Here is a 20,739-nt window from a genome sequence, read left to right as displayed (position 1 = left end):
CGTTGTTTACCCGACGGCTCTGCTGCGAACGGCACCTCGCGGTCACACAAAGAGCGAGCGAAGAAGGGCAGAAGCCACGGCGATGCCTTTTGTAGGCCACTTTGTGATGGCCTTCTCGCTTGCTAATCCCCGCAGGTAATCTCATCTAACGCGTTAAGAAAGTCCCATTAAAACGGACGAGCCGGGTACGCTGACACGACACAAAACGGCATGTTCGTCTGTCACGTGGAGGCACGCGACGCTGTGACAGTCGCGCTGTTCTTTTAACGCAATACTTTATTTTCCGGTGTATAAGGTGCACCCAAAAGCCTTGATTTTCTTCAAAAGATGACCCTGCGCTTTATACGCAGGTGCGCCTTATATGTGAAGTGGGATTGCGCCACAACAGATCTGTCAACAGTCACCATTTCCATTTCCCCCTGTAAAAAAAGTGGTGTGTAACCACAGCGTCTACTGTAGCGCCTTATATATATATATATATATATATATATATATATATATATATATATATATATATATATATATATTGTAGCATGCCTTATATTTGGGACATTTTTATATATTATATCTGGAAAACTTTCTTTTGTTCATTGAAGGTGCACCTTTATGTCAGCTTTGCCTTATTTATGGAAACAAGTTTGAAAATACACCATTCATTGGTGGTGCGCCTTATACTCCGGTGCACCTTTTATCTGGAAAAAGTGTGAAAATACACCATTCATTGGGGGTGCGCCTTATATATGGAAACAGTTTGAAAATACACCATTCATTGGTGGTGCGCCTTATACTCCGGTGCACCTCTTATCTGGAAAGAGTGTGAAAATACACCATTCATTGGGGGTGCGCCTTATACTCCGGTGCACCTTATATATTGAAAAAGTTTGAAAATACACCATTCATTAGTGGTGAGCCTTGTACTCCAGTGCGACTTTTATATGGAAAAAGTTTGAAAATACACCACTCATTGGTAATGCGCCTTATACTCTGGTGCGCCTTATATATGGGAAAGTTTGAAAATACACCACTCATTGGTGGTGCGCCTTATACTCTGGTGTGCCTTATATATGGAACAAGTTTGAAAGTACACTATTCATTAGTGGTGCGCCTTATACTCTGGTGCATCTAATATATGAGCAAGTTTGAAAATACACCACTCATTGGGGGTGCACCTTATATATGGAAACAGTTTGAAAATACACCATTCATTGGTGGTGCGCCTTATACTCTGGTGCGCCATATGGAACAAGTTTGAAAATACACCATTGATTGGGGGTGCACCTTGTACTCCAGTGCGACTTATATATGGAACACGTTTAAAAGTACACTATTCATTAGTGGTGCGCCTTATACTCTGGTGCACCTTATACAGTGATACCTCGGTTCCCGACCATAATTCGTTCCAGGACCCTGTTCGGAAAGCGATTTGTTCGAACACCGAAACCATCTCTTTGCTCCTGTCACTTGCGAGTTGACAGCGGGGGGCGGGGCTGCCTCTCCCGGCCGCCCTCCACCTGCTGTCAATTCCCTAATCATGGACACGGGGCATTTATACGGTTCGCGAACTACGAAGCAAGAATTTCTCGAATATTTTGTTCGGACTCCGATTTGTTCGAACTGTGAGACGTTCGAAAACCGAGGTTCCACTGTATATGGAAAACGTTTGAAAATACACCATTCATTGGTGTTGCGCCTTATGTTTGGAAAAAGTTTGAAAATACCCCACTCATTGGTGGCGCACCTTATACTCTGGTGCGCCTTTTATCTGGAAAAAAAGTTTGAAAATACACAATTCATAGGGGGTGCACCTTGTACACCGGAAATTACAGTAAATCTCAATCACCCTGTTAAAGAAAGACATTTGCAATGGGCTATTTAAAAAAAAATGTCAGCCCAAGTTCATACATAGTATAATCATAATTGTATTATGGAACAATATACATGTATAAAATATGGATGTACTTATTAGCTTTGATATAGTGTATATAAAAAAAGAATCATAAGCTTGTATATAAAGCATTTCCAGTCCGAACTGAACACTAACAAGTGCTACAATGGTCAAAGATGATGTGACAACATGGTCTTTTTCCATCTTAAAGTCCCAATATTTCCTAAAACTTGACGTACGTCGCCCCAGCCCTGCAAAATTAACTCATTCACTGCCATACATGTACAAATAAGTGTCCACCCCAGTGCCAGGGTTTTTGTCATTGTCACTTCAATTCCAGGACGCACAGAATATTGAGTTTTCGGACTACGTAAACATTCAATGCAGCGTAAGAAACCTTAGACTCTCTTCTTTCAGCAGAAAAAACGTTAATTCCTAAATGATATGGGTCTGGGGTTATCTGAACTTGAAATGGGTGCAGATGTCCGAAATACAATGCAATACATACATATTGGTTTATATAGCGCTTTAACAACAGCTGAAGATGGAACAAAGCGCTAACATGGGAAAAAGGTAATGCCGCCCCCCCTGTGGAAGGGAAAAACATTGCCAGAGGTCTGACCATCTGCACCCAAACAAGAAATAACACATTTGGGAATAGCACACTACCTCATATTTTGAATGAGTTAATCATAAAAGATGAGCTAAAATGTGATGGTCACTCCATTCCGGTCTTCCACCTCAATGCGCGTCGCAGGTGCGTGTAGACACCGTCAAAAGCGGATAGCGTGCAGCGCGTGAGGTGCGTGGTCCAACTTCCGGCGTCCACCAACCACTGCACGAAGCGGCCCGCGAAGGCCGCAAAGAGCGCCACATGGTGGGCCAGCAATGCCAGGCTTCGCCCTAGCTGCCTGCCATGGCTGATAATCAGCTTGACTGCCTGGTCATGCTTTGCCATTATTGCGTTATTTTTTTACCTAGAAAAAAAAAGGGATAACTTGTTGGAGATACAGTGATAACTCGGTTTACGAAACCTTTGGCTTACGAACTTTTTGGTTTACGAACGTTACATTTAGGAAAATTTTACCTTGGCATACAAACTGTACCTTGGCGAACTTTTTTAATACACGGACGGAGCTGCCTCAATGAGTGATGTGTACTTCGCGAACGAGCCGTTCTTCTAACAACAAAATGGCAGCCGAGTGTTTTTGTTCTCTATTCCCCGCCCCAGTCTTCAGTTAAAGACACGTGATTGGTCAAGAACGCAGTAGTGGGTGGAGGGGTGGTTTAAACATTAGTGTTTAATACTGATGAAACCAGCCACTCCATCAAGCCATCAACGACCATCACAAAGGTAAATAAAACGACTTTATTATACCGTACAGTTTATTTCTTTAATTATAATACCATAGCACATTTATTATATATAAAATAAGGTATATTTTGTGTACTTTTAAGCCTTAGAAAATTATTTTATGGGGACCTGGGAACGGATTATTCTCATTTTAATGGTTTCCTATGGAAAATTATTTTTTTGGGATACACACTTTTTGCCTTACACACTCTGGGAACCAATTAAGTTCGTCAGCCAAGGTATCACTGTATTCACGTCCACAATTTCCTGCTAGATGAGATAAAACTTTATGAGTCGCGCAGTGCAGAAATTCACATTTTTACAGCTGCAAAGTGATGAAAGGAAAGAAAGAAGTAGAAAAACAAAATACAGGAGCTGCTGTAAAGCTAGCCAATCTTGCGTCCGCCATCTTGAAGTCACATACAATTACTACTACTACTAAAAAGTGTCATTACTTGAGTCATGATTTTTTTAGCATTTGAGTATACGGTATATTTGAAGCCATGTAGGCCACAAAAATACCATTGAAGTGTATGATTTGTCCCCATTTATCGCCATGCAAACCAAACAAACACGAAAAAAAATACGACAAACAAAAACAAAGTAAATTTATGAGTACATCGAGACATGATTAGCTGACTATCTAGCAAACTACCTAGCTGGCTATTTAGCCGGGTAACTGGCTAGCTATTAGCTCTGTATTAGCTGCCTAGCGAGCTATCCAGCTGGCTATCTGTCTATCTATTAGCTATCTATTGGCTATCTAGCTGGCTGGCTAGCTATCTATTAGCTATCAAGCTGCCTAGCTAACTAGCTATCATCTATCTATTAGCTGTCGAGCTGGCTAGCAATCTAGCTATCCATCTGGCTGGCTGGCTGTCTATTAGCTATCTAGCTGGTTAGATTGCTATCTATTGGCTATCTATATTTTAGCTATTAGCTATCTAGCTGGCTATCTATTAGCTAAATAGCTAGCTTTCTGTCTATTTGAGTTACATCAGAGTTGAGTGAATGCTGGCGCATGTGGCTGCCGCTGCTCCCTCACAAAGACAAACTTATCCTGTGACTGTAGAGTGACATTGAGAGTTTTGAAAGGCGCTTATAAATGAAATGTATTATTATTATTTTTATTATTATTAAAATAACACAAAAATCATCAGTATCACTACAATAGGGATTTGTAGTGACCTATATAGTGTTCCTCGATAGCTTTGAAAGGCGCTTAAAATGTATTGGTATTATATTATTAATACTTCCAGGTTGAGTGAATGCTGGCGTGTGTGGCTGCTACTGCTCACACGCAGAAAAAATATCTGGTGACAGTAAAGTGACCTTGAGAGTTTTGAAAAGGCGCTTATAAATTAAATGTATTATTAGGATTATTAAAAGAAATTTGTAGTGACCCATATAGTCCATGAGATGAAAATCTGTGCAGAGTGATCGTAGATGAGTGTTTCTTAATACAAAACACCCTTAGCCAATGTGCTACTGACAAGCTAACTGCTTCTCTTTCATAAATATGGGAACAAAATTCTATGAAAATGTAGCAATATTTATTTTTCTATCTGGGTTGGGAGCTTAGCACTGAACAACCTCTGACCCTAGAATCACCCTTGCTCACATACATAGTTTCTTTATCATCTGCAAAGAACGACTAATACCACTGTGGCTTACGAATGAATTTTACCGCCCCCTGGTGGCGAAATAGATGATGCCAAACAATGTCAATTTCTGTTAACATAATACCAGTATTTTTTTTAATGGGAAATGTTTTTCTAAAATTATTTATTTAGTTATCCGTTTATTGATGACGACGGCCCGTTGCGTTGGAATTGACACACGGTGCCTTACCGTGTCATCCAATCAGCGCAGAGCAGGTTTTGTTTCCGGGAGAGTTTGGTGATGTGGCTTTGCTTGGAAATCCATCCGTGGAGAATTAACCGATAAAGAGAGCCCTGAAGACCGACCGGGAAGCACTCAAACAGGTGATACAAAGGTCATTCTACTGCCCAAAGTCACCGTTGAATAAACTCCATAAGGAGCTGTCACACTCGACGGACTTTAACCGCGTTAGGGAAGATTGAAACGTTGGCTTCCAATTTGCAAGCGTTAGCTAGCTAAGTAGCATCGACGCGGAAACTGTCAACAAAAGATTCTCAGCCGATTCCTTGCGTGTTCATCCCGCTTGCGACATCCCGGAATGTCCACCCCCATCTCTGGGCGTCAGCGTCCAGCTACTTGGTTGAATTTCGCAATGGTTCTCGTGAATTGTCGCCGTGGAAGAACGCGGTGACGCAGACGTTGTGGACGATGGCCTCGGGAAAAGTCGGTTACTTTCGTGACGACTCGGAAGTTTGGGATCGCAGCCTGTGTTTCCGGAAACATTGGATTGGATTTACCTTGATTCATTTCGCAGTGGAGAAATTTAGCAGCAAAGTGGCGAAAGGAAAGAAAGAAGTAGAAAAACAAAATACAGGAGCTGCTGGAAAGGCAGCCACTTTCACGACGCCATCTTGAAGTCAGAAGAATAAAAAAATCGAAATAACAAACATGAAAACACAAAGACACATAGGCATTCATTCTTAAGCACTTTCTGTACCCTCTTTGTTATGAATCAGTCCTAGATGAAAGAGGAGATGATTAAAACATCATTTTCACTAGTGGATCAGGGATGTCATTGTATTTATATAGATAGAGCTATTATCGTCCATGTTAAGTTTCAGAAATCATAAATTGTACTCACGACTTTTGTGGTGCGTGTTAAAATAATGTGAGCATTACAAAAGTGTAAATCAGAAATAAATAAAACACAAAAAAGTTTTAATTGTTTATACTTTTAATTAGTTTAAAATGCATTTTCTTTTGTTTCGCCTTACAAATGAACTGTCTGCATTGTGTCAATAGTTGCTTTATAAAGTGAATATTGGGGTTAAAATCGAGACTCTCCCGACCAAATTGTGACACTTAACATGTACGGTATGTGTATAGTTATATGTAGCTCTGTGCACTTTTTGAATTGCATTGTCATTCCAAACATTGATTTGAGAATCGATCCTTTCTTCTAACTTAATAATCAGAATCAGAATCATCTTTATTGCCAAGTATGTAGGACACACAAGGAATTTGTTTCCGGTAGAACACGCTGCACTAGTATCGTTGTCAAAAAAACTGCTAAGTGGCACTATATATCTATAAATCCGTGCTTTTATTTTCATAAATACAATACATATTGATTTAACATGGACTAACTAATAAATGAAACTTACATATTCATGCTTGCTTCCCCATCCCTTGTGCAGTGCCATCCTTATGTTCACCCGCCTGGCTACAGTCCTCCAGGAGCTCTCTGGAGAGGAGGGTCAGGATGGAGAAACACAGGTGAGATTTAGAAGAAAAAAAAAATACTGGATTTGAATACACTTTAACTAAATTTTAATTTTCCCAAGGAGAATGAACTCACACCTCAGCTTCCTGCCGACGCAGGCCAGGCTGCAGCAGAGTTGGAAGTACCTGAGGAGGTCAAAGGGCATCTGGCCCACCTGGAGCAGTTGGTGGTGCAACTGAAAGAGGTTATCCGTGATAAGGATACTCAGCTGGCTGGCAAAGATGCAGCTCTTAAGGTTGAAAAAATTGAATGGCTGCAAATGATGAAAAACATCAACAGAATCCATCAATGCTTTGTGTTTCCTTTACAGAATGAAAGGGAGAAGAGCGATGCTCGCTTTAGTAAACTCAAACTACAAGCCAAAGCCAAAATAACCTCACTCAGCAAGCAGATTGATGATTTCAAGGGACAAGGAGGAGCCATTGTAAGCCCTGAATAAAATGTAGTTCACTGTCTATATATATATATATACAGTAAAGTCTCGTTATATCGATATTCAAGGGAGTCCGAAAAAATATCGATATAACCGGGACTATCGATATATCCGACCCTTTTTGCATGTAATTTTCTCCATGCGTGCATAGAAATAGTATCGATATAACCGGGAATATCGATATATCCGATATCGATATAACGAGACTTTACTGTATATATATATAAGATGATCATTGTTATATCTTTCTTTTTGACGCTAGACCCCTGACAGCTCATTTTCGAGCGACGTGACTGCAGAAGGCGAACTACAAGAGCTCCAAAGCAAGCTTCGTGAAGATGAGGCCAAGACGAGCGAGCTACAAACACAACTCCAGGCCGCTGAGAAGCTCCTGGAAGAGAAGGACGCTTCCCACACCGAACAGCTGAAGCACCTCCAGGCAGTGGTGCACGAAAAGGATGTGCGTTTCCAAGAGCAGATTCAGAAGCACGAGGAGGAGCTGCTGAAGGCCACTGCACAATCATCCAATGACGGCGAGCTGCAGCAGGTGCGGGAACTCACGCACAGTAGTTAAGATGTATCAATGATGCTAATTTTTGTCAGTGGCTTCTCGTAGGCCCTCCATGTGTCCCAAAGACGTTGTGAGGAACTTGAGGAGGCCTTGAAATCACGTTCACAGGTCCTGGAAATGCTGCAGCAGGAAATCACCAGCGCGGATCAACAAAAACAGGTCCATATTTTGAAATGCACTTGAACCTTGTCAGAGATGTTCGATCGGACACTGTGGACAAGGGCTCGGACACAGAAGATTGAGGCTTTTACTCCCGGCAGGGGACGTAGCCATTCATGACAGACGCCTGGATTATGCAGCCCTCTGCCAAGCTATTTATTGAGAGTATATGCACATTAAAGTGATACATTAGTAAAACAGTTTTTTTGATTAGAATACAACGTCTCTGGACGTTCAATGCACCAACAGTTGTAAGCAATAAAACAGATACAGTAAAGTCTCGTTATATCGATATCGGATATATCGATAGTCCCGGTTATATCGATACTATTTCTATGCACGCACGGATAAAATTACATGCAAACAGGGTCGGATATATCGATAGTCCCGGTTATATCGATATTTTTTCGGACTCCCTTGAATATCGATATAACGAGACTTTACTGTATTTTAATTGGTTGTCTTTTCCATGAACTGATAAATTTGTAACCTGGCTAATGAGCTCTTCCTATGACGGAGTTTCAAGTCCTAAATTACTCCTGTGATGGAGTTTCCCAACTCCTGAATTTTGTCCAATGCCAGATCTCCTAGATGACGATGACAGGCTGTGTCTGTTTAATTCAGATTGACCCATTTTAGCACGGGACTTTTAAATATGATAACTTCTTATTCTGTCTAATCTTCGTCAAACCTTTTCATGCACGTTTCCTGAATCGTTTGGATCTCTTTTTCTGCTTAGATCCTGACCGCACAGTTCCGGCAAATGGAGGGTGAGCTGTCCGAAGCTGTCAAACAAAGGCAGGAGTGGACCCAGCGGTTCAGCGAAGCTAATGCGGCCCTTCAGAAAGCATTGGAGCAGGCAAGTGAGGAAGCAGCAAAGCACGAGAGGGAGCTTTCATCGCTGAGCCAAGCAGCTAGTGACAGCCTGGAGAAGGAGAGGACAGAAGTTGCCAGGTTGGAAAATGAGTTGGCTCTGATGAGCGAGAGTACTCTAGCATGTCGCGATGCGTCGGAGAGAGACAAGTTGGAAATAGTTCGCCTTGAAAAGGAGCTCGCGTCTACCAGGGAGTCAGAGTCAGAAGTCATCCAGGCCAGCCGGCGCGACATGGAGGAGACAAAATCAGAAATTGCCAGGCTGCAGCAAGAGCTTGCTTCTCTTCAAGAAGGACGGGAAGACTCCCAGAAGAAGAGCCAGATCTTGGCTGAGATTTGGAGACATTTACAACCTCTGACCCTCTGCCATGTTGAGCCATCGGATGACATTAAGGTCCCAGATGACCTTTCCCTTGTTCTGGACACTGTGTTGTCCATTGAGACTGAAATGACCAATCTCAAACATGATCACAGGGAGAATGAAGAGCGTTCTCTTGAAGTCAAGCACACAATGGAGACTCTTCAAGGTGTGTAAAAAGATTGCCTCTTTGGTGATTTTACTTTGTTTTAATTTCACACTGATTTCTTTCCAGAACAACTGGACAAAAGTACCAGCGAGAAGGAGGACTCCATGGCCAGGGTTAAGCAGCTGGAAGAGCAGATTCAGCTGGTGAGCGCTCTTAATAGGAAGATCTTATCTGCAAAGTCAGACGGTGCATGACAGAAACCAGGTCATGGACATGCAGTGAGCCCGCTAATCTCTTCTGCACTGTTCCACTGTTACCGACTTTCTACTATGACCTTCACATCTCTGTACTGATGTTGATGCTTTGGACAAGGTAACCAGACCAACTAAAGTTGTTCTTCCTCTTGGTTAGATTTCTGAAAAGGTTCCAGAGGAGCCACGAGCAGATGCACCTTCCGAAGATGATAGAGGTATAAAAGCTTTTTTTTTTTTTAATCAAAAGTAACGGCGTTCATGTTTTTTTCTCCTTTTGGATCTGTGTTGATTTTCATAGTGGCCCGCTTGGCACTGGAGAAACAGCTATCGGAAAAGGATAATGAGCTTAGCGTCTTGCGACAACGTCTGCAAATGGCTGAAGAACAAAGCACTAGTAATGTTGCACCGCCTCACATTGTTGATCAACCTCCAGACCAAACTGAAAGTCATGTCACGGGAAATGATTGCACAATACCTCCCGACTCCTTGGAGGACACCCAAGAAGATGAGACCACTTTAGTTGCTGTGGACACATCAGTTCTCTCGATGACTGCAGACAATGAAAGCAGTCCGGAGCTCATCGAACATCAGGAATCCCCCTCAGAGTCTAAAGGGGCTTCCTCCGATGAGATGGTCACGAGCACAGATTCTGAAGTTGCTCACAGCAGCTGGACCCTTTTGGAAGCTGTGAACCAGGATGGACGTCAGGAATGGCCGTCGGTCATGCAGGATTTTGGCCAGCTGCAATCATGGGAGACGAGCATGGAACAGGAAACCTCCACAACTTCAGTGACGTCCTCCTCTGTCGTGGTCCGAGAGACCGTTGCGGTTCACATCATGCAGGAGGGTGCCTCTCCTGAAAATGTTTTTGCTCAAGCCCTGGCGGAGGAGCTCCAGAAAAGGTACAGTGAACTTCTGGCTGAGTTAGAAACACTCAGAGAGGCGGCGGCAGTATCTCATGAGAAGATCAAGAGTCTGGAAGTGGAAACAGAAAGACTTGCCGCTGAGAAAGAAACAGCGTTCTCTCGGGCCAGTGACATTGAAGAGGAGCTCAAGTGTGCCAGAGATGAACTCCAAAATCTCTCTCAGCAAGGCAGCTGTGTGGCAGAGAAGCACAGTTCTGAAATCTGCCTTTTAGAAGAACAAATCAACAATCTTTCGAGTGACAGCAAAGACAAGGACCAGATGATCCAGGCTCTCAACGCTGATTTGCAAATGGCTCGCCAAGCCCTCTCCGAGCAGGACAACCAGGCCCTGATGTTGAGCGCACAGTTAGAGGACAGAGAGCTCCTGTCCTCCGAGCTGCAGAAGAAGCTTCAGGATCTGGAGAGCAGCTTGTTGGAACAGTCTCAGATGTCAGCTCTTGACAGTGAATCTTTGTCCAAAAAGGATTCTGAGATCTGTGAGCTGCATCTCCGCCTCAGCGAGAAAGAGCAACAGATGATGGACCTTGATGAAAGGATGTCCGCCAAACTTAGCCACATAGAAGAGGAGCGCGTCTTTCTTGACGGTGAGGTCAACAACCTGAAGGAACAGTTGGTGGGTCTTCAGCAGTTACGGGACGAGGCTTCTTCTCCGGAGATGGATGAGGAGGTCATGAGTTTACGCAAGTCCAAAGAGGAATATGAAACCCAGCTGACAACCACCAAAAAGAAGTTGCAGGTTGTGCTGGTGCAACGGAAGGAGCTCATGAAGAAGGTTTCTGACCTGGAGACGGCATTGAAGAAGAATACAGAAAAAGATGAAACACAAGCACCCGAAAGTTCTCCTGGGGTTGAAAAATATTCAGCGGAGGAGATGCAGGCCAAACTGGCGGAGCTGGAGCAAACGTTGAGGTCTAAAGATGAAGCATTTGAGAACCTGGAATGCAAGATGGGCCAACAGGAGCAACTTTTGTCTGAAACACTTGCGTTGAACAGAGAGCTCGCCAAGGAGACTGAAACCCAAGAGACCAACAAATACTCTGACAATGCCTTGTTACGATCCCAGGTGGCCTCCTTGGAAACGGAGTGTGAAGCCCTGCAGAAGAAACTCCTGGAAGCCCAAGACTCTCGCAAGGAGAGCATCCGCAAAGCCAAAGAGAAAGACAGGCACCATCGGGATCAGTTGAAGCAGCAGAAGGAAGAATACACTGAGCTCATGGGGCGTTTTGAGCTGCAGAGTGGTGAGCGTGAGGTTCTTCTCACAAAAGTGAAAGAACTTGAAGATAAAGCGACCCCACATGGAGAGGAGCGCAAGGACCTGGTGGCAAAGACCGATAAGACCTCAGCTGACGATTGGGTCAAAGAAGACTGGGTGGATTTTGCATCATCTGAGACTGATTCACTTCAACATAAACCTGGCGTTCAAGGAGAGCAACTTACCGAGCAGTCTGAGGTTCTTTCTGTTCATACTGAGGAACCCTTGAAAGCTCTCAGGGAAGAGATTGAGGCTTTGCGGATGGCCAACGTGGCGCTTGAGAGCAAGCTTCAGGAAGCTCAGACTGGTTTGTCCCAGAAGGATGCTGAACTGCAGGGTGTTAGTAAGGAGCTACAAGCCCTACGAGAAAACGAACGACAGATTGAAGCACTCTCCGAGGAAATTAAAGATCTACGTGAAAAGTACGCTCAAGCAGAGTCTTGCGCCGAAGCCTTGAAGGAAGAAATGGAAGCCGCGTCCCTTGCTGCATCTTCTCAATCCGCCACATCCATTGCTGCTCTTCAAGCTGAAGTTCAGGATTTCAAAGAGTTTCTGGACAAGAAGAACAATGAGATCACTGAGCTCAGCCAGCAGCTCAATGAGCAAAACACACTCATCCTCTCAATGCAGGACACGGTGGGTCACAAGGATCAACTGATAGCCTCTCTAGAGCAGGATCTCAAGGTGGAGCAGGAGAAAATCAAGCAGTTGGAGGTTGAGGTTCCTCAGAAGCAGCAGGAGGAGGACAGTGAAGCCAAACTCCAGCAGCTTCAGCGTAAGCTTCAGGCGGCCCTCATCTCTCGCAAAGAAGTGCTGAAAGAGAGCAAGACCCAGAAGGAACGGATACTTGAGAGCGAGACGCTCATAGTTGAACTGAAGCAAAAGATGCAGACGGCGCAAGATGAGCTCGATAAGGTCAGAGCAGAACGCACCAGGCTAATAGACGAGGTAGACCGCATGTTACTAGAAAATCAAAGTTTGGGCTCGTCCTGTGAGAGTCTCAAGCTGGCAATGGACGCCATAGCAAGCGAGAAAGACACATGTCAAAGAGAAGCCGAGATGGCCAAAGAGGAGGCTGCGAGGACGTGCAAGGAATGGGAGGAGAAGGTCAACGGCATGAAGGATGAGTATGAAACCCTGCTGCGCTCCTACGAAAATGTGAGCGATGAGGCAGAACGCGTCAGGCGAGTCCTGGAGGCTGCCAGGCAGGAGCGTCAGGAGCTCGCAGCCAAGGTGAGGTCAAATGAGGCCTCCAGGCAGGAAGCAGAAACGCAGGCGGAAGAGGCTCGGAAAGAAGTCGAGACGGTGAAAGACAAAATGAGGAAGTTTGTCAAGGGCAAGCAGCAAAAGATCCTAGAGTTGGAGGAGGAGATAGAAAGACTTCGTGAGGGCCAGGAGACCGCACCAACAACGCCGGAGAATGATGCTCCAACCACGGACCTGAGCAGACTTAAGGATGAACTGCAGAGTCTGAAAGTTGAGTTGAACACTACGATGGCAGAAAGAGACGCTTTAACGCAAGCCATCGAGCAGTTGAAGGAACGGTTTGAGCACGTGGAAGTACAAGAACACACCGCTCCTCTCGTGGAGGTTCAGCAATCAGATCCAGTTTGGTCTGAGACGGAAACGGTCGTATCCAAAACAAGCTTAGACATTATTGGATCAGAAACCACAGTGGAAAAATCTTTATTTGAAGTCAAAACAAAAGAGATGGAGTTTGCGCTTAGTTCAGAGAAGGAAAGCTGGCAAGAGAGGGAGACCCAACTGAAGACTGGACTTGCCTCTCTTGAGCGGGACCTCCGGGAGAGCAATGAAAAGGCGAGCCTCCTGGAAGAGCGTCTGCAAGAGAGCAAAGAACGGGAAAAGTGTCTGATGGAGGAGGGCAACAAACAAGAGGTCCAGTTCAAGGATCTCCTAAAAAATCTGGAAAGTGAGAAGGACAACTTGGAAGAACGTCTGATGGACCAGCTGGCCACACTTAATGGCAGCATCGCCAGATACCAGCAAGAGGCTGCAGACCACCACGAGCAGCTGGCTGAACTTCAGCGCAACGTGGAGAGACTGGAGATGGAGCGAGGCGACTTTGAAGCCGACGCTCGGGCACAGACGGACCGAGCGGCCCGACTGGAAGAGGACATGAGGCAAGCCCAGAGGGAGAGGGCAGAAGCCGAAGCAGAGATGGGAAAGCAGAGGGAGCTGGAGCAGCAGCTGAAGTCTGCTCAGAGGGTCCGAGAAGGAAGTCAGACCCGAGCACGTCAGTTGGAGGAACTCCTGAGGGAGAAGCAGCTGGAAGTCCGTCAGTTCCAGAAGGACAGCATCCAGTATCAAGAGAGGATCAGCGAACTGGGAGTGAAAGCGAAGGCCCTGCAGCTGGGCCACGTTGAGCTGAACAAGAACCTTGCGCAGTCCCAAGAAGAGACGCGCAAGAACCTTCAAGATCTGAAGACAACCGAAGCGGAATTGACAAACTGTAAATCCAGCTTGAATGAAGCTAGGGAGGAGTTAAGTCGAGTCGCACTTGAGAAAACGACTTTGGAAAAGAACATCCATCATAAGGAAGCGCTTTGGAAAGCTGAAGCGGAGCAAACCCTGGACTCTGTCCGATTTAGATTAGGGGCCGAACTGAAGGAGATGGAGCTGAGACTGGAGGAGGCTTACAGCGAACGAGAGAAAGAAGAAGAAGCCACCATGGAAGCCAGAGAAGCCGCCGCTGCAGCTGAAGGCCGCACACAGGGGATGCAGGCCCGCCTTGACGAGACCCTGGCCCGGCTCGCCGCCTTCTCGCGCTGCATGTCGTCGCTGCAGAATGACCGAGACAGAGTCGTGGACGAGGCCCGGCAATGGGAGACGCGTTTTAATGATGCTCTGCTCGGTAAGGAGGCTGAAATTCGAGACACGGAATCCAAGGCCAAGGAGCTGGCGGAGAACCTTCAGAAGGAATCTGCTCTCAAAGAGGAACTCCAGCTCAGACTGCAAACGTAGGTCACAAATCTTTCCTCGTTTCTGCCGTGACTTGAAATTATGTTTTTCCGTTTCAGGTTACAAAAAGCTGACCAGGAGCGACATTTGAAACTGGAAGAGGCGGCAAAGAAACTAAATGAAAGCCAAGCTGAGCTGGAGAAGAAAAACGCCGAACTCCTGCAAACCGCAGCCGAATTGCAGTCGGCACAGAGCGACACAAGGCTGCTCAAGGGCGAGCTGGAAAGTCACCAGCAGAGGGTCCGCGCTCTCGAGGAGGCTGTGGATCTCCTCCGGGAGGACGTCGCCAGGGCCCGGGCGGAGCTGCGGGACCGGGAGGCGGACGATCGACGTCTCTGCCTGACCTTGGAGCAGCTGGAGGCGGACCTGCACTCCTCCAAGGCATTGACGGAGACCCTGCAGGGGGCGTTACACGAGAAGGAGAAGAGGGAAGTGGAGATGCTGGATGAGAAGGAGCAAGCCGTTACGCAGGTAAGAAGACCTTCTGCTCCCTTTGAGTGCCTGGAGACTAATCGTTTGTCCTCGCAGGCTGCGGAGGAGGCACGCAAGGAGGCCGAGGGCAGGGCACGAGAGGCTGAGGAGGAACTGGAGCGCAAACGAGGGGAACTTCGAGACCTCGAGGAGAAAACGCGACTGGCCGAGGTGGAGAGCGACAACCGGCGAGCCAAACTGGACTCCTTCACCAAGGCCATGGGATCCTTGCAGGACGACCGAGACAGAGTTCTCAGCATGTACAAGCAGCTGGAGGAGAAACACCTCCAGATCATGGTGGACAAGGACGCCGTGATCCAGGAGGCGGCGAGCGAGAGTAACAGTCTCAAGGAGGAGCTGCGCTCTCTACTGGTCCAGAGGGATGACCTGTACTCCGAGAAGGCCAAACTGTCCGCTCAGCTGCACGGCTACAGAGATGAACTCAAACAAGTTCTCAGCATGAAGGACTCTCAACACAAACAGGTCCTCGCCGTCCAACGGGATCGCATCACCTCCTTGGAGAAGGAGCGCGACGATTTGGAGAGTGCGTTGAGGAAGGTCGGCGAGTCGGAAGTCGTCAAAGTCGAGACGGTGATGCCATTGCAAGCCGTCGACGCCTCTGGGGCTGAAGTTGAGAAGCTGAGGGAGCAGTTGGAGACCGCCCGAGAGAAAATGCAAGCCATGGAAGAGAACCTGCTTCAGGAGAGGGAGGCTCATGAGAGAGAGACCAAAGAACTGTCCGAACTGCGCTGGGAGGGTGGCCTGATGCGCACAGAGTCGGAGAGTGCTCAGGAGAGAGTGGCCGAGCTTGCTCGAGACCTTCTTGCCGTCGAACAGAAACTATTGGCGGAGAAAGAACTAGTGGTCCAGCTGAAAGCGGAGAACCAGTCTTTCGGCAAGGCCATGGCGTCACTGCAGGACAGCAAGGAGCAGGCGGAACAAAAAGCCCGCCAGCTCGCTCTCAAGTTGGACGAAGCCCCCAAAGTCGCAAACGTCTCTCCAAGTAACAATGGAGAAGTTTGGAGCCTGAAGAACGCCCTGCAAGCTCTCCAGAATGACCGCGAGAGACTGGTGAGTCGCGTCTTCACCAAGCGGCGTCGAAAACTTTTACTTGGAATAATTCTGGATTTTTCTTCACAGCTGGAGGAGCTCCAAGCACAAACGACGGAGCTGAAGACCAACAAGACGCAGTTGGCCCGTCTGGGAGCGGGCGAACTGATCAAAGTCAGCCAAGAGCTCTTTGAGGAGAAGAACAAGAATGCGCACTTGGCCGACACCATCGTGCAGATGGAGGAGATGGCGTCGAGTGGAAAACAGGAAATTGAAACGCTCAGGTGAGACTTACGGACGCACACAAACGTCCGTCAGTCGTTGGTTGGCGATGTCTGAGCACACCTGTGCACCCCGCAGACTCGAACGCGCGGACTGGATGGCCCAAGCCGAGCAGCTGAAGCAGCAGACGCTCAGCGCCTTGTCGGAGCGAGACCAGCAGCTGAGACAGCTCGCCGCCATGTTGGAGGAGGCGCGTGCACACACGCCCAAACACCAGAAGGAACACTACAGAGAGGTCAACAAATCTTTGCCATGTACCTTCAAACAAGAAGCGATGATCGTTTCAGAATAAAAGAAAAAAGACAGTACAGTGTTAGAAACCTTAGACTGTCCTCTCTTCAGAAAAAATAGTTATTTCCTAAATTATATGGATGGAGTTATATGAGCTTGAAATGAGTGCAGCTGTCCAAAATACAATGGAATACAAACATAATGGTTTATATAGTGCTTTTTGCGTGAACGCTGGCGCGTGTGGCTGCCGCTGCTCACCCACAAAAAAAAATATCCTGTGACTGTAATGAGTCCTTGAGAGTTTTGAAAGGCGCTTATAAATCAAATTTATTATTATTATTATTATTTATTTAACAACAGCTGAAGCTGGAACAAAGCGCTAAAATGGACAAAATGGACATGATGCCCTCTTGTGGAAGGGAAATAACAATACCAGAGGTCTGGCCAGCGCTTTATCGCCACCCCAGCAAGAAAACCCAAACAAATTCGGCAATGGCGCTCTACGTCATGCTTTTCAATTTCCAAATAAACTTGAATAAAATGGCAATGTACAGACGCTCCCCTACTTACGAACATTCGAGTTACAAACAACGGTACATGCAAACATTTTTGTAATAAATTGTATTCTCTCCAGCATATACTGTATTTTATTAAATGTTTATTTTTCAGTACAAACCAATGCAGGCTACTTATCCAAGCCTTAAAGGACAACTGACGTCACTTTTTTGTTTTTTAACTGACATCAGAAAAACGTTTTATAGCATCTAAAATACCCACAATGATATTTTTAGTCAAATGCAAAGCACCAATAAAAATGACTGAGTGTCCAAAATCTGCAAAACATTGAGCTGCGAATTGGGCATTTTCAGAAAGTCCCGCCCCCAGTTCGTGACGTCACGCCAAGACGTCTTGCATTGCTTGTGAATCAAAACAATGGCTTCAGAATCGGATAATATGATTTCTTGTTACACATCCAGTTATGAATATGATTCAAATAGTTCTGAAGAGGAAAGCATACATGTTTGCAATCGATTAAAAAGTTATATGTGCCATTGTGAGGCAACGTTGGGGGAAAATCTCTCACCCCAAAAAAAGAGGCACAAAATGGCGACCTCCAGTGGCCACCTCCGCTTCTAGAGGCTGATAAATTCCTTATATGGTGCTTAGACGCCCTCTTCTGGCGGCTTTTGGGTGCAACACGAGGTCCCCAGACTAAACAAGTACAGCAAAATGCATTGACGTGATGGAAGGAACGCGACAATGCATCTTTTTTTACGGTCAAGGACGGTCCTTTAGTGACGTCACGTACGGACTCGTCACCAACTCAAAAACAAGACTTACTGAATATTCAGCGCGAGTCTTAAAAATATAGCTATATGCGGTGGAATCTTTGTAAAATACGCTCAGTAGAAGTCATTTGAAGCCATTTTACAAATTATGGACACAACTTGTCCGGAGACGTCGGTTATCCTTTAAACATGCTTATATAAGCCTTAAACATACATTCCATACAAAATATAGCACTGTAGCGACTTATGAACAAATTCACCTAACAAATGAATGTTCGTAAATTGGGTAGTGTCTGTTGTTATGGATTGCATGACAGACATTCCCCTACTTACAGACATTCAAGTCTTAATCATACTGATATAAACATTAAACATACATTCCATACAAAATATAGCACTGTAGCAACTTATGAACAAATTCACCTTCCAAATGAATGTTCGTAAATTGGGTAGTGTCTGTAGTTATGGATTGCATGACAGACATTCCCCTACTTACAGACATTCAAGTCTTAATCATACTGATATAAACATTAAACATACATTCCATACAAAATATAGCACTGAAGCAACTTACGAACAAATTCACCTTACGAACAACCGTTCGGACCGTATCTTGTTCGTAAGTTGGGTTGCGTCTGAGATAAGCTCCTTTTCTTCCTGTTTTCGTGTTTGGGTGATTTAATTTTAAAATTGTGACATTCACTGGATCTCAGGCCTCACGGGAAATGGACACTGCTCCCGGTGCTCCTCAGGAGAGGAACAACCTGCAGGAGGTTCACGCCTCCCTCACTGAGATCTCGCAACTGCAGCAGAGGTATCGCACGCATCCAGAGAAGACATTTTTTGGATCACAGCATAGAGGTTAGGAATGACTGATCATTTTTTTTTTGATGTTCCTTCTTCAGACTCGACGAAGAGACGCAACAGAGGTTAGCAGCTGAGGAGCAACTCTTGGAAGTGCGGGATCGACTCAGGCGGTATAAGAGGAAGCTAAATGAAACGGTGGCGATTTGGTGTCATGTCTTCTGACGTTCTTTGTCGACTACACAGCCAATCCAAATGGGACGATCACTCGGAGACAGCCGTTTTCATAGAGCCTCCCCCAGGCGGCGTCACACGTGTAAGTCGCCGCTTTTCATAATACATTTTAGTCACTTTTGTCAAGACGTGTGACCCACCTGTTTCAACACCCTCTTTCTCAGAGACCCGTCGTGGAACCACCCCCGGTTTAATGCGGGCGTTACGCTCGGGCGTGTGCTGCCGTCGCCGCACGCCGCTCCTACTGGCCGTCTACCTGCTCAGCGTCCACCTTCTGCTGCTGCTGTGTTTAGGTGGCTTCGTGTGACAACTTTAAAAAGGGTTACCGCACACAAACATTGCACTTTACGTACAATAAACACACACACACACCTGTCAGTTTATTAGTAGCCCCGCCCCTTCCCCCCATCGCAGCAATAACTGTCACTGTCCCAATCCGGCCTAATTAATTGGTCATTAAAAACTGCTGTTAATTTTAATGTTGGTGACATGAAGGGATTTTTTTTTAATAGAAATGCAAATACAGTGATACCTCAGTTTACGAACGCTTTAATTTACGGATTTTTCACTTTACGAACATTAAATTAGCGAGAATATAATCTTGGCATACGAACTAGTTTTCGGCGGAAGAACACCAAACCACACAGTCGAGCAGCGCCACGGTGGCTGGCAGACTAGTTTTCTACACCCATTTTCTTTGAGTTCACTCAGTGCAGACGTGGTTTGTTATCGAATGGAGTACTTTTGCTTTTTTGGGACTGAAAAAGACCCCATCACAGGCTTGTGTTCAGCTGAAGAGGACACAAAAGAAAATGATGGTCGAGAAGAAGAAGATCATAGAAACGAGGTGTGCATTTGTATGATTTGGCGTCCCAGTACCAATATGCTAAGTCGACCATTGCTACGTGTGGCTAATGATGTTTCTGTGTTGTCTAAGCAACGGTCTCAGGCAATAGAATAGGTTGAAAAACTTAGGTTTCTCTGGATTAACGAAAAGCAGCTAGCAGGGGGCAGTGTGAGTGAGGTTGTCATCGCCGAGAAAGCACGGCAACTTTATTCGCATATCATCAAAAGACAACTACATCACCGACCATAACAAAGGTAAATAAAACAACTTTATTATACAGTACAGTTTATTTGTTAGATTACAATACAATAGCACATTTATTATACATAAAATAAGCTATATTTTGTGTAGTTTTAAGGCCTATTTAGTAGAAAACTATGTTTTATGGGGACCTGGGAACGGATTATTCTCATTTTGATGGTTTCCTATGGGAAATAAATGTTTGGCAGATGAACGTTTTGCCTTACACGCACTTTCTGAAAAAAACAATTAAGTTCGTAGGCTGAGGTATCACTGTATAGTAATTCTACACCTATTTATATCGCCACATTGAGCAGTTTGCCTTCTGCAAACTTTCTTTTTTTAGATCACGTGTGGTAAAATGACCAATAAACCGCCAACCCCCATACACACAAGACACTTTTTCATAATTTTCTCTGTCCGCTAATGTTGTTTATTCCAAAACAGATGGCATCTCATATAAAAGTGTTCTACTGTGATTTAACCTAATTTATTGTTCGTTGAAATGGTTTTCCTGCTTTCACCATTCCTTTAAAGGTGTAACGGTTTTTAAAGGGCTTCAGGGAAAAAAAAACATGTTTTTCTGTTACTTCGCTTTAAAAAAAAATCACATTTTGCAAAGGGGTGTGTGAGGTATCCTTGTTTTTGGTGATATATTCAAATGTTTTTAATAAAAAAGGTATTTTTAGTGGCAACTGAAATGTTCTTTATTTTATTGCGGGATTATTTACCAAAAGTAAAAAGATAATTTTG

The 20,739-nt window shown here is 45.2% G+C and overlaps 1 protein-coding gene and 1 long non-coding RNA gene across 3 annotated transcripts; one reads left to right on the top strand and one right to left on the bottom strand.

Moving 5' to 3' along the window:
• The first annotated feature begins 9 nt into the window (after positions 1 to 9).
• golgb1 (golgin B1) lies at positions 10 to 20,687 on the top strand. 2 transcript variants are annotated; one of them, XM_088988728.1, is made up of 18 exons: positions 10 to 135; positions 6,539 to 6,617; positions 6,686 to 6,859; positions 6,935 to 7,048; positions 7,320 to 7,604; positions 7,674 to 7,787; positions 8,527 to 9,187; positions 9,254 to 9,330; positions 9,539 to 9,596; positions 9,680 to 14,537; positions 14,598 to 15,009; positions 15,067 to 16,080; positions 16,150 to 16,343; positions 16,420 to 16,576; positions 18,575 to 18,675; positions 18,767 to 18,838; positions 18,912 to 18,981; positions 19,066 to 20,687. In XM_088988728.1, the coding sequence occupies exons 1-18, from the start codon at positions 83 to 85 to the stop codon at positions 19,204 to 19,206; spliced, it is 8,634 nt and encodes a 2,877-aa protein (XP_088844854.1). In that variant the 5' UTR covers positions 10 to 82; the 3' UTR covers positions 19,207 to 20,687. The 2 variants fall into 2 exon arrangements, with proteins under 2 accessions (XP_088844854.1, XP_088844855.1); XM_088988729.1 differs by lacking the exon at positions 10 to 135 and adding an exon at positions 5,126 to 5,224.
• Positions 1,900 to 5,225, bottom strand: LOC148881817 (uncharacterized). Its single transcript, XR_016113669.1, has 2 exons — positions 5,091 to 5,225; positions 1,900 to 2,862 (listed from the first exon to the last, which is right to left on the bottom strand). It is a non-coding gene; the product is annotated as an uncharacterized LOC148881817 (long non-coding RNA).
• Positions 20,688 to 20,739: the final 52 nt, after the last annotated feature.

This window comes from Hippocampus bargibanti, linkage group LG22 (genome assembly GCF_051943395.1).
Source record: "Hippocampus bargibanti isolate YZ-2025 linkage group LG22, ASM5194339v1, whole genome shotgun sequence".
Taxonomy (NCBI): Eukaryota; Metazoa; Chordata; class Actinopteri; order Syngnathiformes; family Syngnathidae; genus Hippocampus; species Hippocampus bargibanti.
This window is presented reverse-complemented; position numbering and strand designations above follow the sequence as displayed.

Bases quoted from the DNA above. Each gene is read 5' to 3' on its own strand.
- golgb1 (XM_088988728.1), top strand. From the start codon at position 83: ATGCCTTTTGTAGGCCACTTTGTGATGGCCTTCTCGCTTGCTAATCCC. The intron at 6,860-6,934 runs GTTGAAAAAATT...TTTCCTTTACAG, and splicing joins GCAAAGATGCAGCTCTTAAG to AATGAAAGGGAGAAGAGCGA. The intron at 18,839-18,911 runs GTATAAGAGGAA...TCGACTACACAG, and splicing joins GTGCGGGATCGACTCAGGCG to CCAATCCAAATGGGACGATC.